Source organism: Somniosus microcephalus, chromosome 7 (assembly GCF_052327205.1).
Source record: "Somniosus microcephalus isolate GS21.2 chromosome 7, FLI_Smic_1.0, whole genome shotgun sequence".
NCBI classification, from domain to species: Eukaryota; Metazoa; Chordata; class Chondrichthyes; order Squaliformes; family Somniosidae; genus Somniosus; species Somniosus microcephalus.
The window spans coordinates 78,307,338-78,334,937 of NC_140993.1; the positions used below are offsets into that span (position 1 = coordinate 78,307,338).

A 27,600-nucleotide genomic window follows, 5' to 3' on the forward strand; every position below is an offset into this window, starting at 1 on the left:
TCTAATGGCAAGAAGGGAAGGAAAAAAAGGCGTCCCATGCTTCTCGTAGATGCCTCCGCTGAGGAAGCACTGAGTGAGGGTGGCGAGAGGGGCTTCCCAGGAGATCGCATTGGAGAAGTGTGGGAGGCTGCAACCTTCCACAGCTGTGCCTAAGCCTTGAAGAAGTAGCCCCAAACCTGCAACAACAAGGTCCTTCAACATACAAGTGCTGTCCCTTTAAATCGCAGCTTCTCCGATTGACCTGCAGCTGACAGCAAGCAAGCCGGCAAGCTTCACGCCAGGTCTCAGCAGCGGGGTTCCCCGCAGGCGGGTTTGATGTGGGGAAAGCCCCAAAGTTGCAACGGCCCCGGAAAAACTACCTCAACAAGCTGATAATTGCTTATTAGTGCTCCGACGACCAGTCCCGCCAGCGGCGGCCGGGACTGAAGCGGGTCGCGTAGAAACGGCGGTCCGAAAATTGGACGGGCGGGGAATCAGGTGGGGAGGGTCCCGACCTGCTTTTTCGGCGATTTTCGGCCCCCGGCCGCATGAAAAGCTGCCCGACGGCGGCCAGAAAATTGACCCCTGAGTGTCTCCGCTTCCACCACTTCCGTCGGCATCGAGTTCCAGGTCCTCGCCACTCACTGTAAAAGAGTTTACCTCACGGTCCCCCCTGTACCTCTTGCCCAAAACCTTAAATCTGTGTCCCCTAGTCCTTGTACCATGAACTATGGTGCATTATGGGGCCAGGTTTGATCTGAGCCTTCAAGGGAGTGTTGCTGTAATATATATGTGGTGGTAGCTCGTTATAACTTTAGAATGCAATGGCTTAGAATGCCCTTTCCCCCCAGTCTCATTTAGAATTTGTTTTCTTGAATAGCTGAGGCAGAATAGCCTCGTTAATAATGATGCTTGCACAACTCACTAGTTCCTACCAGGTAAATTTATGAAATTAATCCAGGGTTTGTGAGAATAAGACAATAAAGGTTTTTCACTTTACTTTTTACTTGTTGAGATCACAGCCAATATTTATGAGTCTATATTATACGCAACTATATTTTTCACATCTCTGTTATCGAAAGAATTTGAGGCTGATTTTAAAGTCCAATATCAAGCCTCAAAAAATGATAAGCTGTATCTACAGATGCTGCTTGTTAGCTCCTTTTTGCTCAATGCACTTTGATATTGTCAGTGGCTGTTTCTTTTCAGGCACTGTACCTCCTCCACCTTTCAAGATTGCCATCACCACTCCTCACTTCAAAAACCCTCCCATGATCACTCTGCCCTCTCCAATTGCTGTCCTATGTCCAAACTTCCTGTCCTTTGCTAGGAATTTCCTCTGAGGTTTTTTTTCGATCAGCCATCATAACTTCAGCGAGAGATATGCCATTTACCTGGGCTTTCTGCCAAAGTTAGGTGGCCGATCAAAAGACCCCTCCTCCCACCAGGGAAATCCCTGGTGCTGGAGCTTGTTGATGCCACCTACTTGCATACCTCCTTTCCCATTTCTCCTTCTTTGAATTACTGCAGTACCTACCCACAGCACTGAGACTGCCCTCAGCAGAGTCACACAGATCTCCTCTGTGACAGTGGTCCACTATCTCATCTAGTCCTTCTTGACATTTCCGCAATGTTCAACACAGTTGATCGCTCCATGCTTTACTGCAGTCACCTCCATGGCACTGCCTAACATGCTTCCACTGCTATCTACCCCAACACAGTCAGTGCATCCCTTGTAATGATTTTTCATCTTCCCTCTGTACAGTCCTATCTGGTGTGCCGAAGGTTGCATCCTTGCTCCCCTTTTTCTCGTCTACATTACCTTTTAGTCACTATTTTTGATTCTCTCTGCCTCTGCCCCTACCTCATCCTTAGTGAGGCTTTTATCCACCTCCGTCTATCCAAACTTGATTACTCTGGGGCTCTGCTTGCTAGCCTCTCGAGTTTTCCCATTTATGCAAACATATGAAAAAGACAGGCTGCCACATCAAACCTTTCCCGTCCCAGCATGGAAGAGGCCAAAAAACCATAGGCTAATTTATGAAAAAAGCTCTGGTGGAACGGAACCCACCAAAACCTAAGTTTGATAGAGCTACATTGTTAAATTACATTTTTCAGGTTTTGTTTGGTGTAACTTCCAGAATGTTCTCAACCAGCACCTTTGGAGGATAATTCTGAATATGAATTTCTATATATTTTTTACATTTTAAATTAAAGTTTCAGTTACATCATAATTCCAACCTCACTTTACATTTTATTCCTAAACCTTGGCAATTCCCCATGTTGGTGAACAGGAGTACTCTAATAAATCCAGTTCGTGCATTCACACCCTCCTCATTTAAAAAAAAAAGCAGCTGCGACCAGTATTGAAGAAAATAAAACTTCACATAAGGTAACAGCCCATGCATGCCCCAGAAAGTTACTTTTGGGGGGAAAATATTAACGCTTTTAGAAGCTGCATTTTAGCACTTTATTTGTTGTATATAACTGGGAGCAAATACTAAATAAACACACTTATGACTCCCAGAAATCAGCAGCTCATTTTATGTTTTTTCTGTCTCATGTTTGCAACAAACAATGGGAAGAAGTAATGTCTAATGAGTTCCAATCCTACACTGCAACCTGACAGGCTGCAGTTCCACCTTCGAAATGATTTGTTGCTCGATATTGGCAACCTCCAATGCGAGTGAAGAAAGGTACTTTTTCCTCATAGAATACTGACAAGCTGAAACATGAATTGAAAAGCTGACATCAGCTTTTAAAACTGACAGTTGGCATATATGATGATGGTTTTGCAGCTTGTTCGCATTAAATGTATCTAAGTAACTCATTTGACATTTTATAATACTTCATCATATAATATAGCTAAGGCAAGAATGCAATCAGGAATATTGAAAGCATGCTTCTTTAAGATGCTTTTAGGTGGTGCCATACTGTGTCTCTGAGCCCATCTCCTTTATACATTTGCATTAGTTACTTTTCTTCTTTTGTAATGAGACTATTAAGTGAAAATAAAACAAAATGCTAATTAGATTTAGAGGCATTTTCCTCAGTTTAATGTATTTTTCACATTTTGAGCCCTGCACAGAATGCAGAAAGTTTCTTCTTTCAACTAATATTTCTGAAAGGTGCCTGTGGTGTCTTATGTTAAACCACAATTCTGTAGCCTGCAAAATTTGTCAATACGTTTTTTGAAAGGACAAAGAAAAGCAGACTCCAGAAACTCTGTGACCTCCTTCAACCTCTACTGAAAGCTCGCAAAGGACAGACAAAAAAGACAAAGAACACAAGGCAGCCTCTTTTTCAAGCACCATTCATTCTCCCATGGGGACAAAGCTCAGAATATAACTCCCATGGAGGGCTTGGCATTGGGATCAGATTTCAGATTATCCTCCTGGATAGCAACCACTGATGCAGCACCAAACCAGGAACATAGATGTGAATCGAAGACTGAATAACTTGAGGAGACTTCCATTTTTGACTGGTACTTACCATTGGCAATGGCACAGGGCAGCCATCCTATAGTCTTGGAAGCTCCAGATGCACAGGCACTCGTGCAACCCCAGATTCAGGAACAACCTAGGTTGCTTTGCTTAAATGAGGAAAAGCTATTGCTCCACAGGTACTCATTTGCAGCATCAGATTTAGGTACAAGATTGTTTCCTGGGCAACCTAAAAGAGGGATTTGACAGTCATCAAATGGGATTTCAAATCCCATCATGAATCCTACTGGCAACGATCCACTGTCTAGACAATTTATTGCCATCACAATGGCAGTGTTGGGTATAAAGAAACAAGAGCAGACCAAAAAGCACATCAAGCCCGTTCTGCTATTTTGTTAATTATGATAAGAGATATAATGATAAGGCACTATTTCCCCACCCTTCATCGATATCCCTTACTTCCCAAGTAAGTATTTTGTGGCCTTCCTTGCCCTCTGGCTTTTTACATTAACAACACCAGTCCCTAATCTCTCTCTTAGGCAGATTGAGCACTTGCTTAGGGCAATGCACTCTTAACCCTACTCAAAGTACAAGAGCAAGTTTATCTCCCTGAAGCTGATAAAGAAGAGGAAAAGCTATGCATTTAATCACCAATTCCTGTTTGATGATCCAGACTGCCTCTCATTTCAAAATCCACATTCTCAGTCCTCCAGGTAAATGCCAACTCTGCTACAAAACCTATCTAACCACCCAGAAATTCTTATGTGGTAAACCAACAAATAGACAAACCGATGCTCATGTCCATCAAAAATTCCTTTGACTAGTTATAACTCTTCTGCCGAATCAATAACTTTGTACCCAGTTCAAACATTGATATAAACTGGGAGAACTCCACCGGTATGCAATATATTGTTCTCAGACAAAGGAGATAATTCCCTGTGACCATTTGCGTGCATATTTTGTTTCTTCTCCAGACCGAAGCTTATTATTTTATCTCCCTTTTTTTCCCTCTTGGCCCCTCTTAGGTGCTCAACTCCAGCATCCTCCCCTTCCTGTCATGCCACCTTTCTCCCCTATCCGGTATTTTGCTACCCTAATCCCTACTTGAATACCCCTTGGATAAGCCCACAGCTACCCTCTGTGCCTTTCTCGGCATTCTCCAAAGGGCCCATCTAGGCACCTGTCACTTCCTCCTTACAAGCAGTAACCCCAACTGCCCCATCCTCCTCTCTCGGTGACCTTTCCACCTAACGGACATGCTGGTGGATAATGTGACCCACCTCCTTCCCGTCTTGCTCACCCCACCCATTACTTTTGTAGTAGCATTTTCTATGTTTAAAATGTAAGTTTAATAATTTTCTTGTATACTTTGATTTTTAATATCTTTATTATGTTACATATCTTATTTATAATTTTCCCAGTTTAACTAGAAAGGCTGAAAAGATTTTCAAAAAATATTTGGAGCAATTTCATTGGTTCCTATTTTTTATTGCACTTTTTGCATTTTCTACTTCCAATGAAGGAAACATAGGTAAAACATTGGCCCGTATTTTCCGATCGCAGGCCTCCCGCGGGCGGAGGCCTGCGATCTGGAAAAATCTGCGCCCTTACCTGAGGGCTCCCGGGACACACACACTTCCGCTGCTGGGCCTCTCCAAACTCCAAGTGTGCAGGGTCCACATATCCCAGAGGAGCATGTAGTTTGCAGTGTTCCTGGGATCACGTGGGCCATGGGGAGCCAATCACAGAAGGAAATCTCCCTTCATACATTTGACAGGAAGACCTGTGAAATATATGAATGGAGATCAATGAAAAAACATAGTAAAACTTTAAATAAAAATTTTTTTAAATCACATTTTTAAAATGACTTGAAAATACAATAAATTAAGTATTTTAAACAAAAATTTAATTATTTGAAAAAAATAATTAAAGTATTTTACAGGGCTAAAAATAAACCTACATTTTTTTTAAAAGAAAAAAATATTTTTCCCCACTTTTTTGAACTCTTATCCTGGTAAAAGCAGGCCTTATGCCTGCTTTTACCGGGTGTAAGAATTATAAGGGTTTTCTACGGGCGGAGGGTCTCCAAAAAGCGGAACTATCTGCCCGCAGAGGCCCTTCTCCAGGGCAGCTAGAGGATCTATCAAGACCATTCTAGACAGATCGGAAATGCTGGTTTTCAGCGTATGCGCTGTGCATGCCTGAAACCGGCATTTCCGATGTCCATACGGGTGGGTGCACAGCACGTGCCCACCCATAGGGATCGGAATATACGGGCCATTAATGTTTAGAGCTTGTTTATAAAACTGGCTAAAACATGGAGCAGTAACCTGGCTAGTTTCAGTTTCAGTTTCTCATCCTTTTTTTCAAATCCCTCCATGGCCTCGCCCCTCAGTATCTCTGTAATCTCCTTCAGCCCCACAACTCCCCAAGATATCTGCGCTCCTCTACTTCTGCCCTTTTGAGCATTCCTGATTATAATCGCTCAACCATTGGTGGCCGTGCCTTCTGTTGCCTAGGCCCTAAGGTCTGGAATTCCCTGCCTAAACCTCTCCGCCTCGCTACCTCTCTTTCCTCCTTTAAGACGCTCCTTAAAACCTACCTCTTGTACCAAGCTGTTGGTCACCTGCCCGAATTTATCCTTATGTGGCTCAGTGTCACGATTTTTTGTCTTAAAATACTCCTGTGCAGCGCCTTGGGACGTTTTACTATGTTACAGGTGCTATATAAATACAAGTTGTTGTTGTTATGTAATATAAGTCAGACAAATGTAAATTTTATTGTCAATTACTTTATTGCCAATTTGATCTTGTAGCTGGTGGTGATAGGCTAACTTTGCTAAAATCACATCGGTGGCTTAATAAAACTAGTTGTTTTAATTGCAGCTGGGTGATTTCTGTGCTTGTAACTGTAGGGAGAGAACGATGACAAAGCAAAAAAAAGAGATACTGGAAATCTAAAACCAAACCCAGAAAATTGTGGAAACACTCATCAGGTCAGGCGGCATCTGTAGAGAGAACAGATGATCGCAACAGCAACTTGCATTTATATACTGTAGCACCTTTTAAGGTAGAAAAATACATACGCTGCTTCAGAGGCATAATCAGACAAAATGGATGCCAAGCCACTGCCCAGCTTGGCATTCATTTCCCTGTCTGTTTCTCTTTGTGAAGCGTATCAATGTAAGTTGTTGGAGGAGAAAGAGCCTGGAACGCTGGACGGTCAGTAAATATTTGGAATCGGAAAAGCATGTGGTTGGCAATGAGGATCGGATTAAGTCCACAATCAGTGTAGCGGATCGGTAGCACCTTACTGTTGCCTTGACTGAGATCAGCTCATTCACCACAGACCAGAAATCAATCCTGGGACTTTCTTGGTTTTTTTGGCTCACTGCTCATTGACATTCTTAATGAGTGATCTGGGGAAGACAAGCTTATAACAAAAAAAATGAAGTGACTGAAAATCTTTGTTCAATGTTATGCCGTGTAGTTCTTTAGCTGTATATCTGTTGCCTGTATGAAAATAATTGATCTGTGTATTTGACTTTATGTGGAATTTTGGTTGTTATTCTCCTCCTAAAATTGCTTGTCTTTTTTAGCTGGTTCTCTCTTGCTCTCTCATCCTCCTCACCCCCAGCCCCCACACCCCACCTCTAATACCAATTGCTTTGGTTCAGTAGCTTCCTTTGTCTCTAATTCATTTGTCTCTGCTGGTGCTTGGCTTCCTGTGTGCATTATTCTGTCTTGTGTTTATATTCTCTCCCTCCCTACACCCCCCCCCAAATAAACAGATTCATGGCTTGTGAAATGTTTATTTTATAGGCTTTTTATGCTAATTAGGCATTGTTAGCACTAATATTGTGCAAGGAACATATCCAATATCAGAATATTATGATGCAGTCTTCTGAACCTTATAGTAATGGATGCAATCGTGACTGATCCAGCCAGTTTGATGCTGAAATAGGAGACAGAGAACTAATTAAATCACAGGATGAGAGGCACATAGGAATTAATGATGGCTGGTTACCCAATTGGAATAAGATTTCAATCATCCATGCACCAATGCTCATTATAAGCACTGCAATCTAAGCTTCCCAGTCTTCATATTGACACAGTATTGTTGTCTGGCTTGATTCTTTTCAAAACCATTATCTGAGCAAGGTTGACAGAACCACTGATGTTAGAACTGCAATACTTCAAAATTCCTGTCCTTCAGATGTAAATAGCCATATCTTTCAAAACTCAGAAAAATAATAGATTGTTTCAGCACTTTCCATTTTCAATTTACTCTTGCCAAGCACTGATTGCCTTCTTTCTGTGGAAATGAAGATTACTTCTTCGGTTATTGATTAACAGTGCAGCTATTCAAGTTTAAGTGAGTGGGTTATGTGGTTGTAAATAGTAAAGAGGAGCTCCTGTTTACAACAGGAGGAGTACTGCTTCTACGATTCTAACCAGGACCAAAGTAAAACTACAGCAGAGATCTGTGTTATTTTTCTTTAATTTTATAGAAACTGATAGTCTCCACCGCTTATAGCGGGCGTGTTGGTGTTGACACTATTTACCCACTAGAAGCAGTGGATGGTAAAACCAATCTCCAATTCATTATTCATGTCTTGTCAGCTGTGGCTCAGTTGGTAGCACCCTTGCCTCTGAGTCAGAAAGTTGTGGGTTCAAGTCCCACTCCAGAGACTTGGGCACAAAACTCTAGGCTGATAACCAGTGCAGTACTGAGGGAGTGTTGCACTGTCGGAGGTGCTGTCTTTTGGATGAGACGTTGCCGGCATGTTAAATATGTTTTAAACGTCACCTCTGTAATTGACATTGGAAACTGGTTCGTGCTATTTGTCAGATATAGGTGGCTGCCCACGATGAGCGTGGACACTGTAAGTAGTGGTGACTGATTTACAATTTCCATGAAGATATGGACATAATCACATCAGTTGAACCTGAAAATACTGCAGAATCCCCTATAATACTTTGAATAGGTAAAACTTCATTTTATTACAATCATAAAAATCTGTGATCCTGAAAATATATACTGTGTAGCATAAAACAGAATATCTTCAAGACACCATGAATAACACCATGTTCTGCTAGTACAGCATTGTCCAATATTAACCACTAGCTACGTGTCTGATTGGAAATCCAGGTGTGGCTAATTACATTTTTGGTCAGTAAATGAAAAATGACGAATAGATACCCCCACCCTGACATAATTCCTCTAATAAGCTGCGCTGTTTTCTACCCTTCAGCCAATTTCTTATCTAACTCTACCATGAATCCCTACTGCTTTGAGTGTAACGAAGTAGTCTTTCTGGCAGAACTTTATGAATTGCTGTTTGAAAGTCTAGGTAGACCACACCTGTTACATTTTTAGGTTTAAGGCTAGCTATTTTACTTGGGTTCTGATTCGCCAACCAATCGTAAACAGACACTGCGTCCCCTATGATCTTTTACTTGCCTGATATCAAAGTAAACAATAGCAAGAACCAGGGATTGAACAGAGAAGTAACAACAGAAAATGCTGGAAAAGCTGAGCAGGCCAGGCAACATCCGTGGAGAGAAATTAGAGTTGACGTTTTGGGTTGAAACCCTTTTTCAAAACTGGAAAGGAAATAAAATAGATCGAAGGCAGGGCTGCGATAGAGCAAAAGAAGTAAAAGAGACATTAAGAGGTATTCAAAACCAGACGAGGTGGTAATAGGACAAGTGGAGACAAAAGACGGCTGAGGTTAGGTGTGAAGTGTACCGGCAGGATGAGGCAGAGCTGCCATGTGGGAGAGAGAGGTAAAAAAGGAAGGGGGGGGGGGTGGAAAGGGAAGACCCAAAACAAAGGGGTGGGAAAAATATAAGTAAAAATGTAATAGGGGCCGAGGTTATGATCTGAAATTGTTGAACTCGATATTGAGTCCGGAAGGCTGCAAAGTGCCTAATCGGAAGATGAGGTGCTGTTCCTCGAGTTTACGTTGAGCTTCCGTGGAACAATGCCAGAGGCCAAGGACGGTGAGGTCCGAGTGGGAATGGAGCGGTGAATTAAAATGACAGGCGACTGGAAGCTCGGGGTCACCCTTACGGACTGAACGGAGGTGTTCCGCAAAGCGGTCACCCAATCTGCGTTTGGTCTGCGTTCAGTCCGTAAGGGTGACCCTGAGCTTCCGGTCGCCTGTCATTTTAATTCACCGCTCCATTCCCACTCGGACCTCACCGTCCTTGGCCTCTTGCATTGTTCCACGGAAGCTCAACGTAAACTCGAGGAACAGCACCTCATCCTCCGATTAGGCACTTTGCAGCCTTCCGGACTCAATATCGAGTTCAACAATTTCAGATCATAACCTCGGCCCCTATTACATTTTTACTTATTTTTTTCCCACCCCTTTGTTTTGGGTCTTCCCTCCCCCCCCCCCCCTTTTTTTTCTCTCTCTCTCCCACATGGCAGCTCTGTCTCATCCTGCCGGTACACTTCACACCTAACCTCAGCCGTCTCTTGTCTCCACTTGTCCTATTACCATCTCGTCTGGTTTTGAATACCTCTTAATGCCTCTTTTACTTCTTTTGCTCTATCGCAGCCCTGCCTTCGATCTATTTTATTTCCTTTCCAGTTTTGAAAAAGGGTTTCGACCCGAAACGTCAACTCTAATTTCTCTCCACGGATGCTGCCTGGCCTGCTCAGTTTTTCCAGCATTTTCTGTTGTTGTTTCGGATTTCCAGCATCTGCAGTATTTTGCTATCGTACCATTGAACAGAGAAGCCTCGTCACTGTACCACCATGTGATTCTCCTTGTCTTTATTAAGCATGTTGAATATACTTCTGAGAGAGCGCAGGTGATCCAGCAGCTAGCTGACAACCACGACGTGTGTGGATTCTTTTGCGCAGTCAAGACCATCTACGGCCCAAGCACCCAAGGTTCTATCCCACTGCGGACCAAGAACGGAGAGGTTCTCTTCAAGGACAGAGAGGCAGCCAGTGCCCGCTGGAAGGAGCACTCCAGCGTTGATTTTCCTGCGGCATTGTTTCTGTTGCTGCCGCTGTTTTGGGGCTACATTGATGGAGATGACAGAGCGGATTAGGCGGTGGTCTGTCCAGCAGTCGTCGGCTCCTGTCATAGCGCAGGAGATGTGGACGTCCTTGCGGTCCCTCGCTCGGAGGATGACGTAGTCCAGCCTACTGTCAACAAGGGCAGATGTCGATGACTAAGTCCAACACCGCCTTCAATGTGCCAGTGCAGCCTTCGGTCGCCTGAGGAAGAGAGTGAAGACCAGGACCTCAAACCCGGCACTAAACTCATGGTCTACAGAGCAGCAGTGATACCCGCCCTGCTGTATGGGAGGAAGGCCAGAAGATCATGGCTTTCAAAAGGGAGTTGGATAAGTATCTGAAGGAAAAATTTTTGCAGGGCTACAGGGATAGGGTGGGGGAGTGGGACTAGCTTGAATTGCTCTTGCAGAGAGCCGGCATGGGCTTGACGGGCCGAATGACCACCTTCCGTGCTGTAACCATTCTATGATTCATGTTTTAGCATTATGCCTTTAAATTAGCATTTAAAGGTGTTCAACTTGTTCTCTACTGAAGTCTGGTTGAACAAATCAGTTTGCTTGAGCTTTTCCGTAATTTCCTTTTGAAGTTAGCTTTTCTAAAATTATATACTTGGCTTCTGGTACTTGGTATTTCTAAATCCCAGATTATGTTGAACTTGATCATTCTGTGGTTGCTATTCCCATGTGAAGGGGGTTAACAGGGTCAGTGCGAAATTGCTGTGCTTAAGAAAAACAACTGCAAAAAGGTCCGATGATTGAATTATGTGGAAGTGGTGACATGTGACCTCTGCGGTTTCACAGATGATTGAACAATAACAGGTCAAAGGGCTCACTTGATTGATACTGGCCGTTAGGAGATAAGGGAAGTCACAAGATGAGCACCTGGTGGCTCCATTGTATAAACTTTGATGTAATTTAAAGAAAGGTCATGCGAAAGTATGACAAGATGAGCACCTGGTGGCTCCATTGTATAAACTTTGATGTAATTTGAAGAAAGGTCATGCGAAAGTATGAATCATTGTGGTTTGGAGTCATAAATACTGAGATTTGTAAGCATTCAGAGAGACAGCCAGGGGCGAGCTACCGGAGCTCTAGATGTTCTCCCTGATCAACCGTTAGATATCTCCGCGGACTGTTTGTATTGTACTGTTAAACAATTTTGTGTTTTAAATTGTACTGTTGAACAATTTTGTGTTTTAAATAAACTGCTCGACTTGTCACCATTTACAGGCTAGTGTGCGGATTTAATTAATTTTATTTTCGCCACAACACCATGGATGCCATAACTTCCATTTCCTATAAGTTGTTTGCATCACTTGCAATTACCAAGTCGAGCTGTGCACTGCCTATTGTGGCTTCCCTGAAGTACTTTGATTGTGAACATGAAGAGTAAATTGTATGGGTGGCAATTGTAAAGTATGGGGAAGGAGCCCAGGATGTTGAAGCCCAGCTGGGCATGTTGTGATGGTGATGAAAGAGGGTCAGAAAATTGTTGGAGCTAAAGTTGTAGATAAATTTACTCAGTTTTTTCCCTCAAAATATAGGGGAAGAAATTCAAATCACGATTGCGCATTTTTCCAGCATAAAATTGGCATTAGACCTCTAAAGCAGCATCTCCTCCCAAACCCGCGACCTCTACCACCTAGAAGGACAAGGGCAGCAGGCGCATGGGAATGCCACCACTTCAAGTTCCCCTCCAAGTCACATACCATCCTGACTTGGAAATATATCGCCGATCCTTCATCATCGCTGGGTCAAAATCCTGGAACTCCCTACCTTCACCACACGGACTGCAGCGGTTCAAGAAAGCGGCTCACCGCCACCTTCTCAAGGGCATTTAGGGATGGGCAATAAATGTTGGCCTTGCCAGCGATGCCCACATCCCGTGAATGAATAACAAAAATTTATGGTATGATCTGCCATGCCCGAACTATGCCGAAATTGCACAGGAGGCCATATTGGCGTGGGTGACTTTTAGTCATCCAGAACACCCATCTGAAACGGGCGTTAAGCTTCTTAAATAAACAAATTGATTGTAGGACCCCATATATGAAATTTAGGTACAAATAGGCGGAGCTTGCGCTAATTGTGCCAGCCTTTGAGCGGGCTAACATGCGCTCCTTAAGGGGACTGCTCCAGGCTGCTCATTTCGCACCTGCAGCTTGCCTGGCGGCATTTAAATGAGGTCCCTAGCCAAATGTGGCTTCAGCCTCAGGCCAGCATGTAAAGGAGTCTTTGCTCCACTGACTTTGGGTCCGTTTTGAACGCGTCAAATTTCTTGGTAGTAAATAAATACATTAAAATTTACAATCAAATCTCCCATTGATGTATCGTGTTATGTCAAATGATAAGCTATTTTATTTTAAAAATTGTCGCAATTTAAAAAGTATTTAAATAAAGAAAAACAGGTTTCAGAGAAGCCTGCCTTACTACAGAAAATGCCTTCTAATTCACCTGAGTATATGTACCTACTTGCAGCAATTAGATTTTGTGTCCTTAAAGTAAGTCAGTTACACATGACTCCCTCTTAGCAACAGAATAATCGTGTGTTACATAGTATAAGGCTTCAGTCCTTCTAAAACATCATATTTTCTGAGTTGGTGAGCAGTGCTATGGGAGATCCACTAATATATTGGGCCAGATTTTGCTCTCGACGGCGAACGAATGGCGCGAGTTGTTCATTAAACTTGCACTTGCCCACAGACTTTCTATGGATTTTTGTACTGGAACATACTGTAAATTAGAAAGCCAAAATGGCACGGTGCCCTCTACAGGGGATCTGGGATCTGTGTGAACAGGGCAAGCAACTGTGTATTTCCATAACCAATCAGATTGAAGAACTGTTAATGAGCAGCGCAGAGTCTGAACCACGAAGTATAAAATATTTCAAATTCAACATCAAATTAGCTACAGAAAGGGAAAGAGAGTGAGATAAGAGGGGAAAAAAAAAATTAATTTAAATTTAAAAAAAAATCTCCAACAGTATTTAAAATCTGAAGGAATGAGACTCCAAACATGTAAAAGTTCATTTTCAGTGCCAGTGGCTGTTTTGGCAGTAATTAAGACTTACCACACCGTTAAAAGGGCATTTACACTGGAATGGGCAAGTCCTCACATTTTCTGGTGAGCTTAGTTCCTATCTCTGAGTTAAGTACAGGAACTTCACACCGTCCAGTGTATTTGAATGGTGAGCCAGTTGGTGAGATGCCATTATAGCGCAGCTTTTGGAGGAGCAAGACCTCTCGGACAGCGACTTCCGGATTTCCGCATTTAACTGCGCATGTACGGTCACCGGAAGTTGCTGTTTGATTTCCATGTAAATAACAGTGAGCATGGTTAGCTTCACTGTTATTTCTACAGCAAAATCTGACCCATTAAAAACATATTTAAAGGAATACACTGTCAAGATATAAACAGAAGCACATTGTTAAAATAAAAATTATTTTAAGTTAATACTCAACTCTGCAATAGTGTTTGAAGAGCATGGATTACTTATCCAGTACCCCTACGTCTTCTTGCATTATTTTCAATTGTTTTCGCACTCCACAGATGTGCACAGAAACTTTTATGTGTTGGCATGGGTGTGGATATAGAGCAAAGATTGGGGAAAAAGAGGCTCAAATTAAAAAAAAAAAAGTGAAAACCATTTTTCAATAAATAACCCATAACTTTATTTTAGCCTTCTTGAGAGTGTTCCTCCATTTTCTTTTTATGTTTTTAGCAGATTTGTGGTCTGGACATGAAGCCTCCAGGCTGGATTATTCCAGTGTTCTCCTGGCCTTCCTCCATCGTCCATCCTCCACAAACTTCAGCTCATCCAAAACATTGCTGTCCATATCCTATCCTGCACCAAGTCCCGCTTGCCCATCACAAACATCCTTGCTGACCTACATTAGGTCTTGGTCCTCCAATGCCTTAAATTTAAAATTCACATCCTTGTGTTTAAATCCCAACATGGCTTTGCCCCTCTCTATCTCAGTAACTTCCTCCAGCCCCACAAACCCTGGTCCCTCAAACTCCCCATTCCTCCTACTCCGGCCTCTCACCATTGGTAGCTGCGCCTTCAGTCGTCAAGGGCCCACTCTCAGGAATTGCCTACCTAAACACCTCTGCCTCTGCACCTCCCTCTGCTCCTTTTAAGATCGTCCTTAAAACCCACCTCTTTGACTAAGCTTTAGATCCCTTATTCTAATTTCTACTCCTTAGGCTTGCTGTTTTTTTTCCTCTTGCCTCTGTGAAGTAAATTGGGATATGTTTCTCTGATAAAGGAGCCATACTAATACAAATTAGTGTTGCTACATTAATTGGTGGGGAGCTGGAGGGGGTTGATGTGGTGCTTCAAAGAAGAATTCAGAAAGTAAGGTGATAGAATCTCAACAGCATTTTGCGTGAATGGATGTGGCTATGATCAGCAGATTGGAACATAGCTCTTTATATACATGGCCTATTTACCTTCCTTAATACTGGATTTATATTACGTCACTGCCAACTGAGGCAGACGCTGCACTAGCAGCAGTGCTGTAATATATGGTAACATGGCAACCCATCACAGGAGGTGTCTTTTTCACTGGTTTTGCCAGCAGCAAATATTACCAGCCGTGGGTCACCATCTGTTTTTTATCATTGCTGACCTGTGCAGTGCTTCCTCCAACATCAGATCCATGACCAGAAAACTGAAATGCCAACTGCAACATTTAAATGGCTATGAATGTGCAGTTGTTTTTGTGTTGGGCTAGTGCTCTGAAATGTGATGCAGTGTAAATTTGCTGGACTCCAGACCACCAGGAGCTGAAACAAATTGAAAGGAGAGCTTGGGACTGTGCTATCATCACTTTGAGAAAGTCCCGCTCCTTTTCCATGTTCAAACAGAAATTAACATTTTTGTTTCAAACATTCTTTGTTGTGCAGATTAAGTAATATGTAAAAAATTTAACCTAGCAAAAAATGTAAACGTCAGTCAAAAATTTGTCTCTTGGATTTATAATTATAAACATCATTTCAACAAATGTCATGCTGCATTAAGAGGTCCTATAGACTAGATTTTATTTGCTTGCTTGGCCTACTAGGTGTCGCAGTTAGTTATTAAATATCATACGTGTAAGAATGTTTGTTGATTCCTAATTTCACAAATTGAATGATTTATTGACAGTAAAATCAAAAGGTTTAAAGGTTAGCAAGCCAGATTCCTTTGAGTGCTGTGTTCCATTACGGCAGACAGTGTTGCAGTTAAAGTGTATTCTTGTGGAATTCTCACTAATTAACTGACAAGCATAGCAGTACGAAGTGGTGATCCTTTCTTTGTGACACTCAATGGTTTTCTGCAGGGAAACTGCGGGGAATCATCCTGGCTGGATTTCTGAAGTGGATGTGTACGGAATAGCAATGACATGCTTTGTAAATACAGTAGTACTGTGTAGATTGTGTATATCGTTAAGATGCAAATTCATTATCCCGTGACTTAAAGCATTCAATGTTTCTGCGTGTGTACCAGATAAAGAAAAGGAATTGAATTCACAGAACACTGTGTACTGTGCAAATTTTATGCATAGCTCTCTAGTTGTACTTGATAAGACTGTGGGTTTGTTTTTGATTATTCAGTGATTTATTTTCACTGTTTGAGGCACTGCAGCAAAAGGGTGACATTGCGTGACTGTTACTGTACTTTGGCTCCCTGATTATTAAAACAGTTAAAGGTCGCTGTATGGTGTCACTTTACTTGGGAGCTTTCAGATACTCCAAAAATTAATCCTGCTGCTGCTACACACAAATGGTGCACATTGCAAGAGATGCTATGCCAGCAGAAACTGTTTCAATGTCGTTTTTTTCATGTTTTTAAATGAAATACTTAATTTGCTTTACTAAAATATTATGCAGGTGACATGATGCTGCATTTTCCTTTTGCATTTATAAACAAACAAAGTGTCTTGTCTTGCCCTTTCAAGTAGTGATGCTACTTTTATTCCCCTTTCACCTTTAAGGCTTGCCTCCAATTACAACTGCACTATCAGAGGCACTTTTATTGTGTAAATGGCATGGTTCATGTGCTTCCAGGGGAATCACCTGAAGGAAAAGGTTTCTCAACTTGCCCCTGGAGGCAAAGTGCCAATGGCAGTAAAGAGATAAATAGCAATCACGGTTGCCATTGGGCAATGGATAGATCCAGGCCCGGATAGGCTGAGAGCTCAGCCTGCCTCTTTGCAGGCCACCCCCTGATAATAACAATAATCTATAGCCAGAATGATAATCATGAATACGACTTTGTAGCAACTATGCACGCCCAATTCCGATGTTTCTGAATCCGCTTCATATTATAAGCAGGGCAAATTCGGTAGCTAAAACTAGTTCATATAACCGACCACTTTCCCTATTATTAAACAGGGTATTAGTGTTGCACAAGACAAAGTGGTCATATCTGGTTATTGCACATAAAACAACAGTGACCTAGGCTTCCCAGATTTGCCCCATACATAAATGGACTGCCTGGTGTGGTACTGAGTTATACAAGCTAGTAAAAACCCAGTTTCAGTTTCTGCGCTTAGTTGGCAGATCTCGACCAGAGTTCAGTGTTGAAGTGGCTTTAGCTTCCCTGAGCAGAGTGGGGTGAATATCATCCCAATCGTGATTGCAGTGACCGCTTTGGAAAGTGCCTGTGTGTAAGCATGGGGTGAGAAGACATTCAACTGCATTTGCCCCAGACGAACCTCACACGTGAAGAATGGCTACTTGAGCAAGGGTGCTGTAGGGCAGCAGGCACATGTGTAAATATACCCGAGCTTGAGTCGGTGCCTTCAGGATCATAATTAGAGAGGGAGGAGATGCAATTCTGTTTTGAATGTTGAAAGAATTTCTGTTGTTAACCCAGTTCAGCTTTAAGGACTTTGTAAATAATTTTCCTTGTCTGCATTAAACACCAACTTCATGTTTTGTATTGCACTATATAGTAATCTCTCTCCCCTCCCCCTTGCAGCCTAGTTCCTGTCTCGGTGGTTGGCAGGAACTAGGGGTGAAGAGTAGAGGTCAGTGCTATTTGTATACAAAACACGTGATGGCAGGGTTTGATGTGTAAGAAATTTTTTTCAAAAATCTCTATAATTGATCTGGTTTTGCAGCATATTTGGTAAGTAGGCAATGTTAAAGAGCTTTAAAAATAGAAAAGGGATATGTGGGTCTGCAGTTTAAGTGTATATTTTATTTCAGCATAAAAATTTTCAAAACTCAAATATTGCTCTGCAGCTGCATACATTTCAGATCAACTAAGTTTATAGGAAATAAGTTTATACTTAGATATGTAGAATAATAATGGCCATTGACAGCTTGCCATTATACACTTAACAGCTTCAATGGATTAGCTGGGCGTTTCTTACACAGTCATTGAGGGATTAGTCTGACCTTCCTTGACCCCTGGTTTAGCATTATGCAAGACTCAGGGTTTTATACTACACAATAGAGACATTCAGCACCTCATTACTCTGAATATTCAAGCTGAATGGGCCCTTTTGCACATCATTACCTAAGAAAGCAGGTTTTGGGTGTGTTTCTGAAGTGGGGGCTGGCCTTTGGAGGTAGTCTGATTTAAAAGAGCAAGTCAGAGCTCTAGATTATTCAGTGCAAAGTTTAGTAACTGAACAGTTCAGTTACACCATGGAATCCACAAGAAAAAAACAGAAGGAACTTACTTTATCTGAGAAGATTCAAGTTCTTGAATTGCTTCAGAGGCAAAAGATCTCCCAAATGGAACTTGCAAAACGTTTTGGGGTTACACAGCCCGTCATCTCCAGACTAATCAAGAACAAGGAAAAAGTCCTGATGGAATGGCACAATAACAGCAATCCAGATCGCAAACGCAAAAGGGAAGGGAGGGATACTGACGTGGATACAGCCCTCTTACAGTGGTTCCAGATTGCCAGAGCACAACATGTACTCGTCTCAGATGAAGTCTTGGCTGCGAAGGCCAAGGGCATAGCGGATGCTATGCAGATCAGGAATTTTGTTCCAACTGTTGGCTGGATCAACAGGTGGAAAGCTCGTCACAGTGCCTTTTTGCAACAAGCGCATGGAGAAAGCGATGGCACAGGTCAGTCAGTGGGCAGTGCACCACAAGAGGTTGTGCCACCGGAAGGAATGACTGAAGAGGAATTTCACCAGTATGTGGAGCAAGCTGCTATTAAGGTATGTGTTTGGGATATAGCTGATCAAGAACCAGGAAACAACATGAAAGCGATTACAAAGTCAGAAGATATTGATGTTGAGGAAGAGAAATCTATGCCTGTTTTTAAGATGGCAAGAGGAAGTAATGGCCAACTAGCATCTTCATCGAACCAATATAACATGTAAGTTTAACCACTTTTCACTTTTTTTTAATAGACTACTTTTAATTAATTCACTGAAAATTAAGGAAAACGTTGTTCAAACAGAGACTTTGTATTAAATTACAGGTTTTCCTTTTTTGGTTCTCATGAGAATTAAACTGTTCATTATACCTGGTTGCTGCTGAGATTTAGGTTTAAAGATGTATTGTCAGCTTGGCTCAGTTGATTGCACGCTTGCCTCTGAGAAGGTTGCAGATTCAAATCCTGCTGATTTAAGTGCATAATCTGGGCTAGCACTTCATGCAATACTGAAGGAGTGCTGCATTGTTAAAAATGCCATCTTCTGGATGAACCATTAAATTGAGGCCCTGTCTGTCTTCTCAGATGGATGTAAAAGTTCCAATGGCACTATTTGTAAGTAAGTAGGAAATCTCCCCTGCTATCCTGATCAGCAATCCTCTCTCAGCCAACACCACCAAAAACAGATTATCTGCTCATTCATTTGCTGTTTCTGAAATCTTGCCGTGTGGAAATTGGCTGCCATGTTTGCCTACATCACAACTGTCATAATACTTCAAAAGTAACCAGCTAGCTGTGAAATGCTTTGGGACATTGAGTGTGATAAGGTACTATGTAGTTGTAAATTATTTCTTCTTTCTTCCCTTCAGCAACACACCATCAAGAGTCAGAACTTTGAATTCTTATTCTTTCTTTCTCCTAGTTCAAGGACACTGAAGCCAATTGTAATATAGCACCTCATCACATCACTAAGAAATATCACATGCCATGAATTAAATTGACGAACACTGACTTATTATGTAGGCAAATGTGGTAGCCATTTTGTGCACAGCAAGATCCCACAAACAGCAAATAGATGAATGATCAGGTAATCTGTTTTTGGTGATGCTGGTTGAAAGAGGAATGTTGGCCAAGACACCAAGAGAGCTCCATTCCATCAAGTAATGCCAAAATCCACCTGATGGAGACAGGGCCTCAGTTTAGCATCCCATTTGAAAGATGGCACTTATAACAATGGATTACAACACTTACAACTCCCGCATTATTGTATTGAAGTGATAGTCTGTGTCATGCGCTCAAGTCATGGAAGGCGGATGAACACACACTTAACTGACTCCGATGCAAGAGCCAAGCTGAGACTCCATTACACATAAGCAAGATTATGTCTTGTTCTTTCCTTTTATAGAATTTTGCCTCCATTTTTTTTTCTCCTCGCCACCTCTCCTGAGGGTGCAACTGCCTTGCTTGGGAATGGTTCCATGGGTGCCAGTCACCCTCTGGTATATTTTCCAAGTGACGATTTTGAGCCTTGACGGTAAATGTTCGTAGGCTACTTAACCACAAAAGTCAAGCCCAATCCGGGCCTTATTGACATCCTGGATGCGCGTCCAGCAGGGGTCGTTAGCGGCAATCAGGAGTGCAAATCTCAGTGATTATTTCCTCTCTGGGCATTGAAGTCCGTTGTAACTTGCTTACCTTGGCCCTGGATAAAATAATTCAGATAAAGTTGGGGAATTGAACTTCCCTGTTTAGTATGGCTCCACTATTTGCTGCTTAAATTTGAATAGCCATCGGAAAAACCATTTTGTCTGCTTGTAATCAAAAGCAGCTATACAGTTGCAATGTTAAAAAAATGGTGAGCACACTTGTTTATAAACAGCGAAACATTGGCTGTGGTTTTACACATGGTGAATTCCTAATCTTAACCAGGAGGGATGCTGAAGTTATGTCAGAACATTCATATTTTTGAACACTAATTTTTTGCAATAAAAGGTTGGGGAAATTATGGAACTGATTATTTACTTCGTTTAACTTTTAAAATGTTATTTTTATACAGGTCCTATGGGAGGAGTCCTGCTTCAAGAAGAGAGATCTGTGTGGAAATGCCTAGCAGTTCTTATTCACAGCCTGGAACCTCAGGCTACCAGTCCTATGCATTTCCTAGGTGGGTAGCCCCAGAGGTAGGACGAAAGCATGAAGGGAAATCTCAGTTAACTGCTCAGCCACAGGCGAGTAACAGCTTTGAAGGACTGGACAAGGCAGAGACTCATCAAATTACAGATGTGTCTCTTTCTCCACCTTGTGCTAGAATACCCTCCACACCATCTCCTAGACCTGTTACAAGGGATGACCTTTTATTTCTGCAGCAGCACCAGGCGGGCATCCCACGCTATGGGACCAGGCATGAGAAGGAAATACCAGCAGTCTCCTCAGAAGAGCAAGAGCTTATCCTGGAAAACCAAAGAAAGTTTGGGTTATATCTTGATGAGAAAAGGGAAAGCCTAAAAAGATTACACGCACTGGAGGAAGAACTGCTCAGGGCAAAAATCGAAGTTGAACAGTTAAAAGCATTACGACTACGAGGATTGTCCGTGTTTAAGGACCCCTAAGTGTAGAACCATTAATGTTTTCCAATTGAGTTCAGTGTTTGATCCCCACAGTGGCTTTTTACCATCACTAAAGGGGCATTATTGATACAAAGAGCATGAATTTCCACAGCGGTTCTCCCGTTTGTCTGCTGTCACTTCACCGGAAGAGCTGCGGAAACCCCTGTGGAAATTCATCCCCAAATTGTTTATCAAGACATTTTACTACGATTGTACACAGAGGGGTATATGAGAGTAACATTGAATCTAAATTTAGGAACTGGGCTCTGCCGATGGTTCAGTGGATAAATGCAGCATGGTATGTAATACTGAGCCAAACAGATGGACTGTCCCAAGTTTGATCTCTGTCTGCGCTGAGTTAATTGATGTAAGTTGTGGAGGCAATGTCCTTGGGCTTGGGAGGGGAAAAAATTGACTACGGTTCCCTTTCATGACCACCATATAGTCACTCTGCTAGAAACCACTTGTGTGGACATTAGGTGTTACCCTTATACCTCCCCCCTTCCAGGGCCCCAAACACCCCTTCCAGGCGAAACAGTGATTTACTTGTACTTCTTGCAATTTAGTATACTGTATTCATTGCTCACGATGCAGTCTCCTCTACATTGGGGAGACCAAACGCAGATTGAGTGACCGCTTTGTGGAACACCTCCGTTCAGCCCGTAAGGGGAACCCCGAGCTTCTGGTCGCCTGTCACTTTAATTCTCCGCTCCACTCCCACTCAGTCAATATGTTTGACACAGTCATAAATTCTACAAGAGGGCATAAGCAGTAAGGTGAAAAGACAGTTTAAATGTTACTACTTTACACAAGAGGATGGTGAATGTATGGAATGGACTGTCAAGGCAGGCAGTGGGGGCTGATTGTATCAAAAAATTAGAGAGTGGTTACTGCAGGTATCATAGGATATGATATTTCCTAGACACCAGCCGACAGATTATAATGGTCTTTTACTATCCTACATTATGTTTCTAAGAGTTAGAATAGGAATTTTATTAAAATGTGTTCAACTACCAGAGTTAATTAAACACCTAAACTAAAAACAGAAAATGCTGGAGTTACTCAGCAGGTCAGGCAGCATCTGTGAAGAGAGAAACAGTTAACGTTTCAGGTCGATGACCTTTCGTCAGAACTGGAAAATAGCAGGAAATGAAACTGATTTTTAAGCAAGTGTAGGAGCTGGGAAAGGGGGGAGGGGATGAAGCTCAACATAAGCTCGAGGAACAGCACCTCATCTTTCGATTAGGCACTTTACAGCCTTCTGGATTCAACATCGAGTTCAACAATTTCAGATCATAACATCGGCCCCTATCATATATATTTTTTTCCCACACTTTTTTTGTTTGTGTTTTCTTTTTTTCTCTCCCACATGGCAGCTGTCTTTCATTCTGCCAGCGCATTTCACACTTCATCTAGAGCCATCTTTTGTTTCTTAACCTGTCCCATTACCATCTCCTTGTGCCTTGAATATCTCTTAATGTCTCTTAACCTCTCTTGCCTTCTATCCTACCACAGACCTTCCCTTTTGTTCTTTCATCCCTTCCCCCCCCTTTCCCAGCTCCTACACTTGCTTAAAAATGCGTTTCATTTCCTGCTATTTTCCAGTTCTGACGAAAGGTCATCGACCTGAAACGTTAACTGTTTCTCTTTTCACAGATGCTGCCTGACCTGCTGAGTAACTGCAGTGTTTCCTGTTTTTACTTTAGGTGTTTAATTAACTCTGGTAGTTGAACACATTTTAATAAAATTCCTATTCTAAACATAATGCAGGTTAGTAAAAGACCATTATAGTCTATCGGCTGGTGTATAGGAAATAGAAACATAGAAGATAGGAGCAGGAGTACGCCATTCGGCCCCTTGAGCCTACTCCGCCATTCAATGAGATCATGGCTGATCATCCAAACTCAGTACCCTGTCGCTGCCTTCTCCCCATATCCCTTGATCCTTTTAGCCTTAAGAAATATATCTAACTCCTTCTTGAATATATTTAATGAATTGGCCTCAACTGCCTTCTGTGGTAGAGAATTCCACAGGTTCACCACTTTCTGGGTGAAGAAATTCCTCCTCATCTCTGTCCTAAATGGCTTACCCCTTATCCTTAGACTGTGACCCCTGGGTCTGGACTCCCCCGCCGTTGGGAACATCCTTCCTGCATCTAGTCTGTCTAGTCCTGTTAGAATTTTATAAGTTTCAATGAGATCCCCTCTCATTCTTCTAAACTCCAGCGAGTATAAACCCAATCGACCCAATCTCTCCTTATACGTCATTCCTGCCATCCCAGGTATCAGTCTGGTGAATCTTCGCTGCACTCCCTCCATGGCAAGAACATCCTTCCTCAGATAAGGCGACCAAAACTGCACACAATACTCAAGGTGTGGTCTCACCAAGGCCCTGTACAACTGCAGCAAGACATCCTTGTTCCTGTACTCAAACCCTCTCGCTACGAAGGCCTACATACCATTTGCCTTCTTTACCGCCTGCTACACCTGCATGCTTACCTTCAGCGACTGGTGCACAAGGACACCCAGGTCTCGTTGCACTTCCCCTTCTCCCAATCTATTGCCGTTCAGATAATAATCTGCCTTCCTGCTTTTGCCACCAAAGTGGATAACCTCGCATTTATCCACATTATACTGCATCTGCCCAATCACCCAACCTGTCCAAATCATACTGGAGTTTCTCGGCATCCTCCTCACAGCACACACGCCCACCCAGCATTGTGTCGTCTGCAAACTTGGAGATATTACATCTAGTTCCCTCGTCTAGATCATTAATATATATTGTGAATAGCTGGGGTCCTAGGACCGATCCCTGCGGTACCTCACTAGTCACTGCCTGCCACTCGGAAAAAGACCCGTTTATTCCAACTCTTTGCTTCCTGTCTGCCAACCAGCTCTCTATCCAGGTCAGTACCTTGCCCCAATCCCATGTGCCTTAACTTTACACGCTAATCTCTTATGCGGGACCTTATCTAAAGCCTTCTAAAAGTCCAAATACACCACATCCACTGGTTCTCCCTTATCTATTCTACCAGTTACATCCTCAAAAAATTCCAGTAGATTAGTCAAGCATGATTTACCTTTTGTAAATCCATGTTGACTTTGTCCGATGCTGTCACTGTTTTCCAAGTGCTTTGCTATTACATCTTTTATAATGGACTCTAGCATTTTCCCCACTACCGATGTCCGGCTTACTGGTCTAAAATTCCCCGTTTTCTCTCTACCACCTTTTTTGAATAGTGGGTTAACATTAGCTACCGTCCAATCCATGGGAACTGTTCCAGAGTCTATAGAATTTTGGAAGATGACCAGCAATGCATCTACTATTTCTAGGGCCACTTCCTTAAGTACCCTAGGATGTAGAGTATCAGGCCCTGGGGATTTATCGCCCTTCAATCCCATCAATTTCCCTAACACCATTTCCCTATAAATACTGATTTCATTCAGTTCCTCCCTCTCATTAGACCCCATGTTCCCCGACATCTCTGCGAGGTTATTTGTGTCCTCCTATGTGAAGACAGAACCAGACTATGTATTTAATTGGCCTGCCATTTCTTTGTTCCCCATTATAAATTCCCCTGATTCTGACTGCAAAGGACCTACGCTTGACTTCACCAATCTTTTTCTCTTCACATATCTATAGAAGCTTTTACAGTCAGTTTTTATGTTCCCTGCAAGATTACTCTCACACTCTATTTTCCCCCTCTTAATTAATCCCTTTGTCCTCCTTTGCTGATTCCTAAACTGCTCCCAATCCTCAGGTTTTCTGTGTTTTCTGGCCAATTTATATGTCCTCTCCTTGGATAAGAACATAAGAAATAGGAGCAGGAGTAGGCCAATCGGCCCCTCGAGCCTGCTCCACCATTCAATAAGATCATGGCTGATCTGATCCTAACCTCAAATATACTATCACTCTCCATCCCACCCGAACCCATGTGATCTCCCGGGAGAGGCGAAAAACCAGATTAAAAAAAAAAACCAATGGCTAATTTGGGAGAAAAAATCTGGGAAGTTACTCTCCGACCCATCTAGGCGATCAAAACTCGTCCAGGAGATCACTCTGTCCCTATATTTTCTACAGTACTTACCTTCTGTAAAGGCGATCTCCACCCCAGCCAGGAACAGCAATAAAACCATCTCCTGAAATCTAATGGAATTAGAACACAAGAAGTAGGAGCAGAACCAGGCTACACGGCCCCTGGGCCCGCTCCACTACCCACAGGGCCACGACCATTCCGAATCTAGACTCATGTCCAATTTCCTGCCCGCTCCCCATAACCCTTAATTCCCTTTACTTCTAGGAAGCTATCTATTTCTGTTTTAAATTTATTTAATGATGTAGCTTCCACAGCTTTCTGGGGCAGCAAATTCCACAAACCTACCACCCTCTGAGTGAAGAAGTTTCTCCTCATCTCAGTTTTGAAGGAGCAGCCCCTTATTCTAAGATTATGCCCCCTAGTTCTAGTTTCACCCATCATTGGGAACATCCTCACCGCATCCACCCGATCAAGCCCCTTCACAATCTTATACGTTTCAATAAGATCGCCTCTCATTCTTCTGAACTGCAATGAGTAGAGTCCCAATCTACTTAACCTCTCCTCATATGTCCATCCCCTCATCCCCGGGATTAACCGAGTGAACCTTCTTTGTACTGACTCGAGAGCAAGTATGTCTTTTCTTAAGTATGGACACCAAAACTGTATGCAGTATTCCAGGTGCGGTCTCACCAATACCTTGTACAACTGCAGCAATACCTCCCTGTTTTTATATTCTATCCCCCTAGCAATGAAAGCCAACATTCCATTGGCCTTCTTAATCACTTGCTGCACCTGCATACTAACCTTTTGAGTTTCGTGCACCAGGACCCCCAGATCCCTTTGTACTTCAGTACTTTCCAGTTTCTTGCCATTAAGATAATAACTTGCTCTACGATTTTTCCTGCCAAAGTGCATAACCTCACACTTTCCAGTATTGTATTCCATCTGCCAAATCTCTGCCCACTTACTTAGCCTGTCTATGTCCTTTTGCAGGTTTTTTATGTCCTCCTCACTCACTACTTTCCCTCCCATCTTTGTATCATCTGCAAACTTTGATATGTTACACTCGGTCCCCTCCTCCAAATCGTTAATATAGATTGTAAAGAGTTGGGGACCCAGCACTGACCCCTGCGGAACACCACTAGTTACTGATTGCCAGTCTGAGAATGAACCATTTATCCCAACTCTCTGCTTTCTGTTAGAGAGCCAATCCTCCACCCACGCCAGAATATTACCCCGAATCCCGTGATTTTTTATCTTGAGCAATAATCTTTTGTGTGGCACCTTGTCAAATGCCTTTTGGAAGTCTAAATACACTACGTCCATTGGTTCCCCTTTATCCACCCTGTATGTTACTTCCTCAAAGAACTCAAGCAAATTTGTCAAACATGACTTCCCCTTCATGAAACCATGCTGAGTTTGTCCTATTAAATTACGTTTATCCGAATGTCCCGTTACTGTCTCCTTAATAATGGACTCTTAAAATTTTACCAACCACAGATGTTAGGCTAACAGGTCCATAGTTTCCAGCCTTCTGCCTACTACCCTTTTTAAATAAGGGTGTTACATTAGCAGTTTTCCAATCTGCCGGGACCTTTGCTGAGTCCAGGGAGTTTTGGAAAATTATTACCAATGCATCCACAATCCCTACCGCCACTTCCCTCAAGACCCTAGGATGTAAGCCATCAGTTCCAGGGGATTTATCCGCCTTGAGTCCCATTATTTTACCAAGTACCACTTCCTTAGTGATTTTAATCGTATTTAGCTCCTCCCCCCACCCCCTAGAGCCCCCTGTTTATCCAGTGTTGGGATATTCTTAGTATGCTCTACCGTAAAGACTGATACAAAATATTTGTTCAGCGTTTTTGCCATCTCCATGTTTCCCACGATTAATTTCCCGGTCTCATCCTCTAAGTGACCAACATTTACTTTAGCCACCCTTTTTCTTTTTATATAACTATAGAAACTTTTGCTATCTGTTTTTATATTTTTTGCTAATTTACTTTCATAATCTATCTTCCCTTTCTTAATCAATCTTTTAGTTATTTTTTGCTGTCTTTTAAAGACTTCCCAATCTTCTATCCTCCCACTAGATTTGGCTACCTTATATGCCTTTGTTTTTAGTCGGATACTATCCTTAATTACTTTACTTAGCCACGGATGGCTATCTTTTCTTTTACACCCTTTTTTCCTCAGTGGAATATATATTTTTTGGAAGTTGTAAAATAACTCCTTAAATGTACACCACTGATCATGCACCGTCTTACCCTTTAATCTATTTTCCCAGTCCAGTCTAATCAATTCCTCTCTCATACCTTCATAGTCTCCTTTATTCAAGCTCAGCACGCTTGTTTGAGATCCAGTCTTCTCACCCTCGAATTGAATATGGAA

The 27,600-nt window shown here is 42.4% G+C and overlaps 1 protein-coding gene across 1 annotated transcript; it reads left to right on the forward strand.

The window, feature by feature from the left end:
* The first annotated feature begins 17,953 nt into the window (after positions 1 to 17,953).
* LOC147114752 (uncharacterized) lies at positions 17,954 to 21,262 on the forward strand. The gene is made up of 2 exons (XM_085992653.1): positions 17,954 to 18,789; positions 20,624 to 21,262. The coding sequence occupies exons 1-2, from the start codon at positions 18,101 to 18,103 to the stop codon at positions 21,174 to 21,176; spliced, it is 1,242 nt and encodes a 413-aa protein (XP_085848779.1). The 5' UTR covers positions 17,954 to 18,100; the 3' UTR covers positions 21,177 to 21,262.
* Positions 21,263 to 27,600: the final 6,338 nt, after the last annotated feature.

Bases quoted from the DNA above. Each gene is read 5' to 3' on its own strand.
- LOC147114752 (XM_085992653.1), top strand. From the start codon at position 18,101: ATGGAATCCACAAGAAAAAAACAGAAGGAACTTACTTTATCTGAGAAG. The intron at 18,790-20,623 runs GTAAGTTTAACC...ATTTTTATACAG, and splicing joins TCATCGAACCAATATAACAT to GTCCTATGGGAGGAGTCCTG.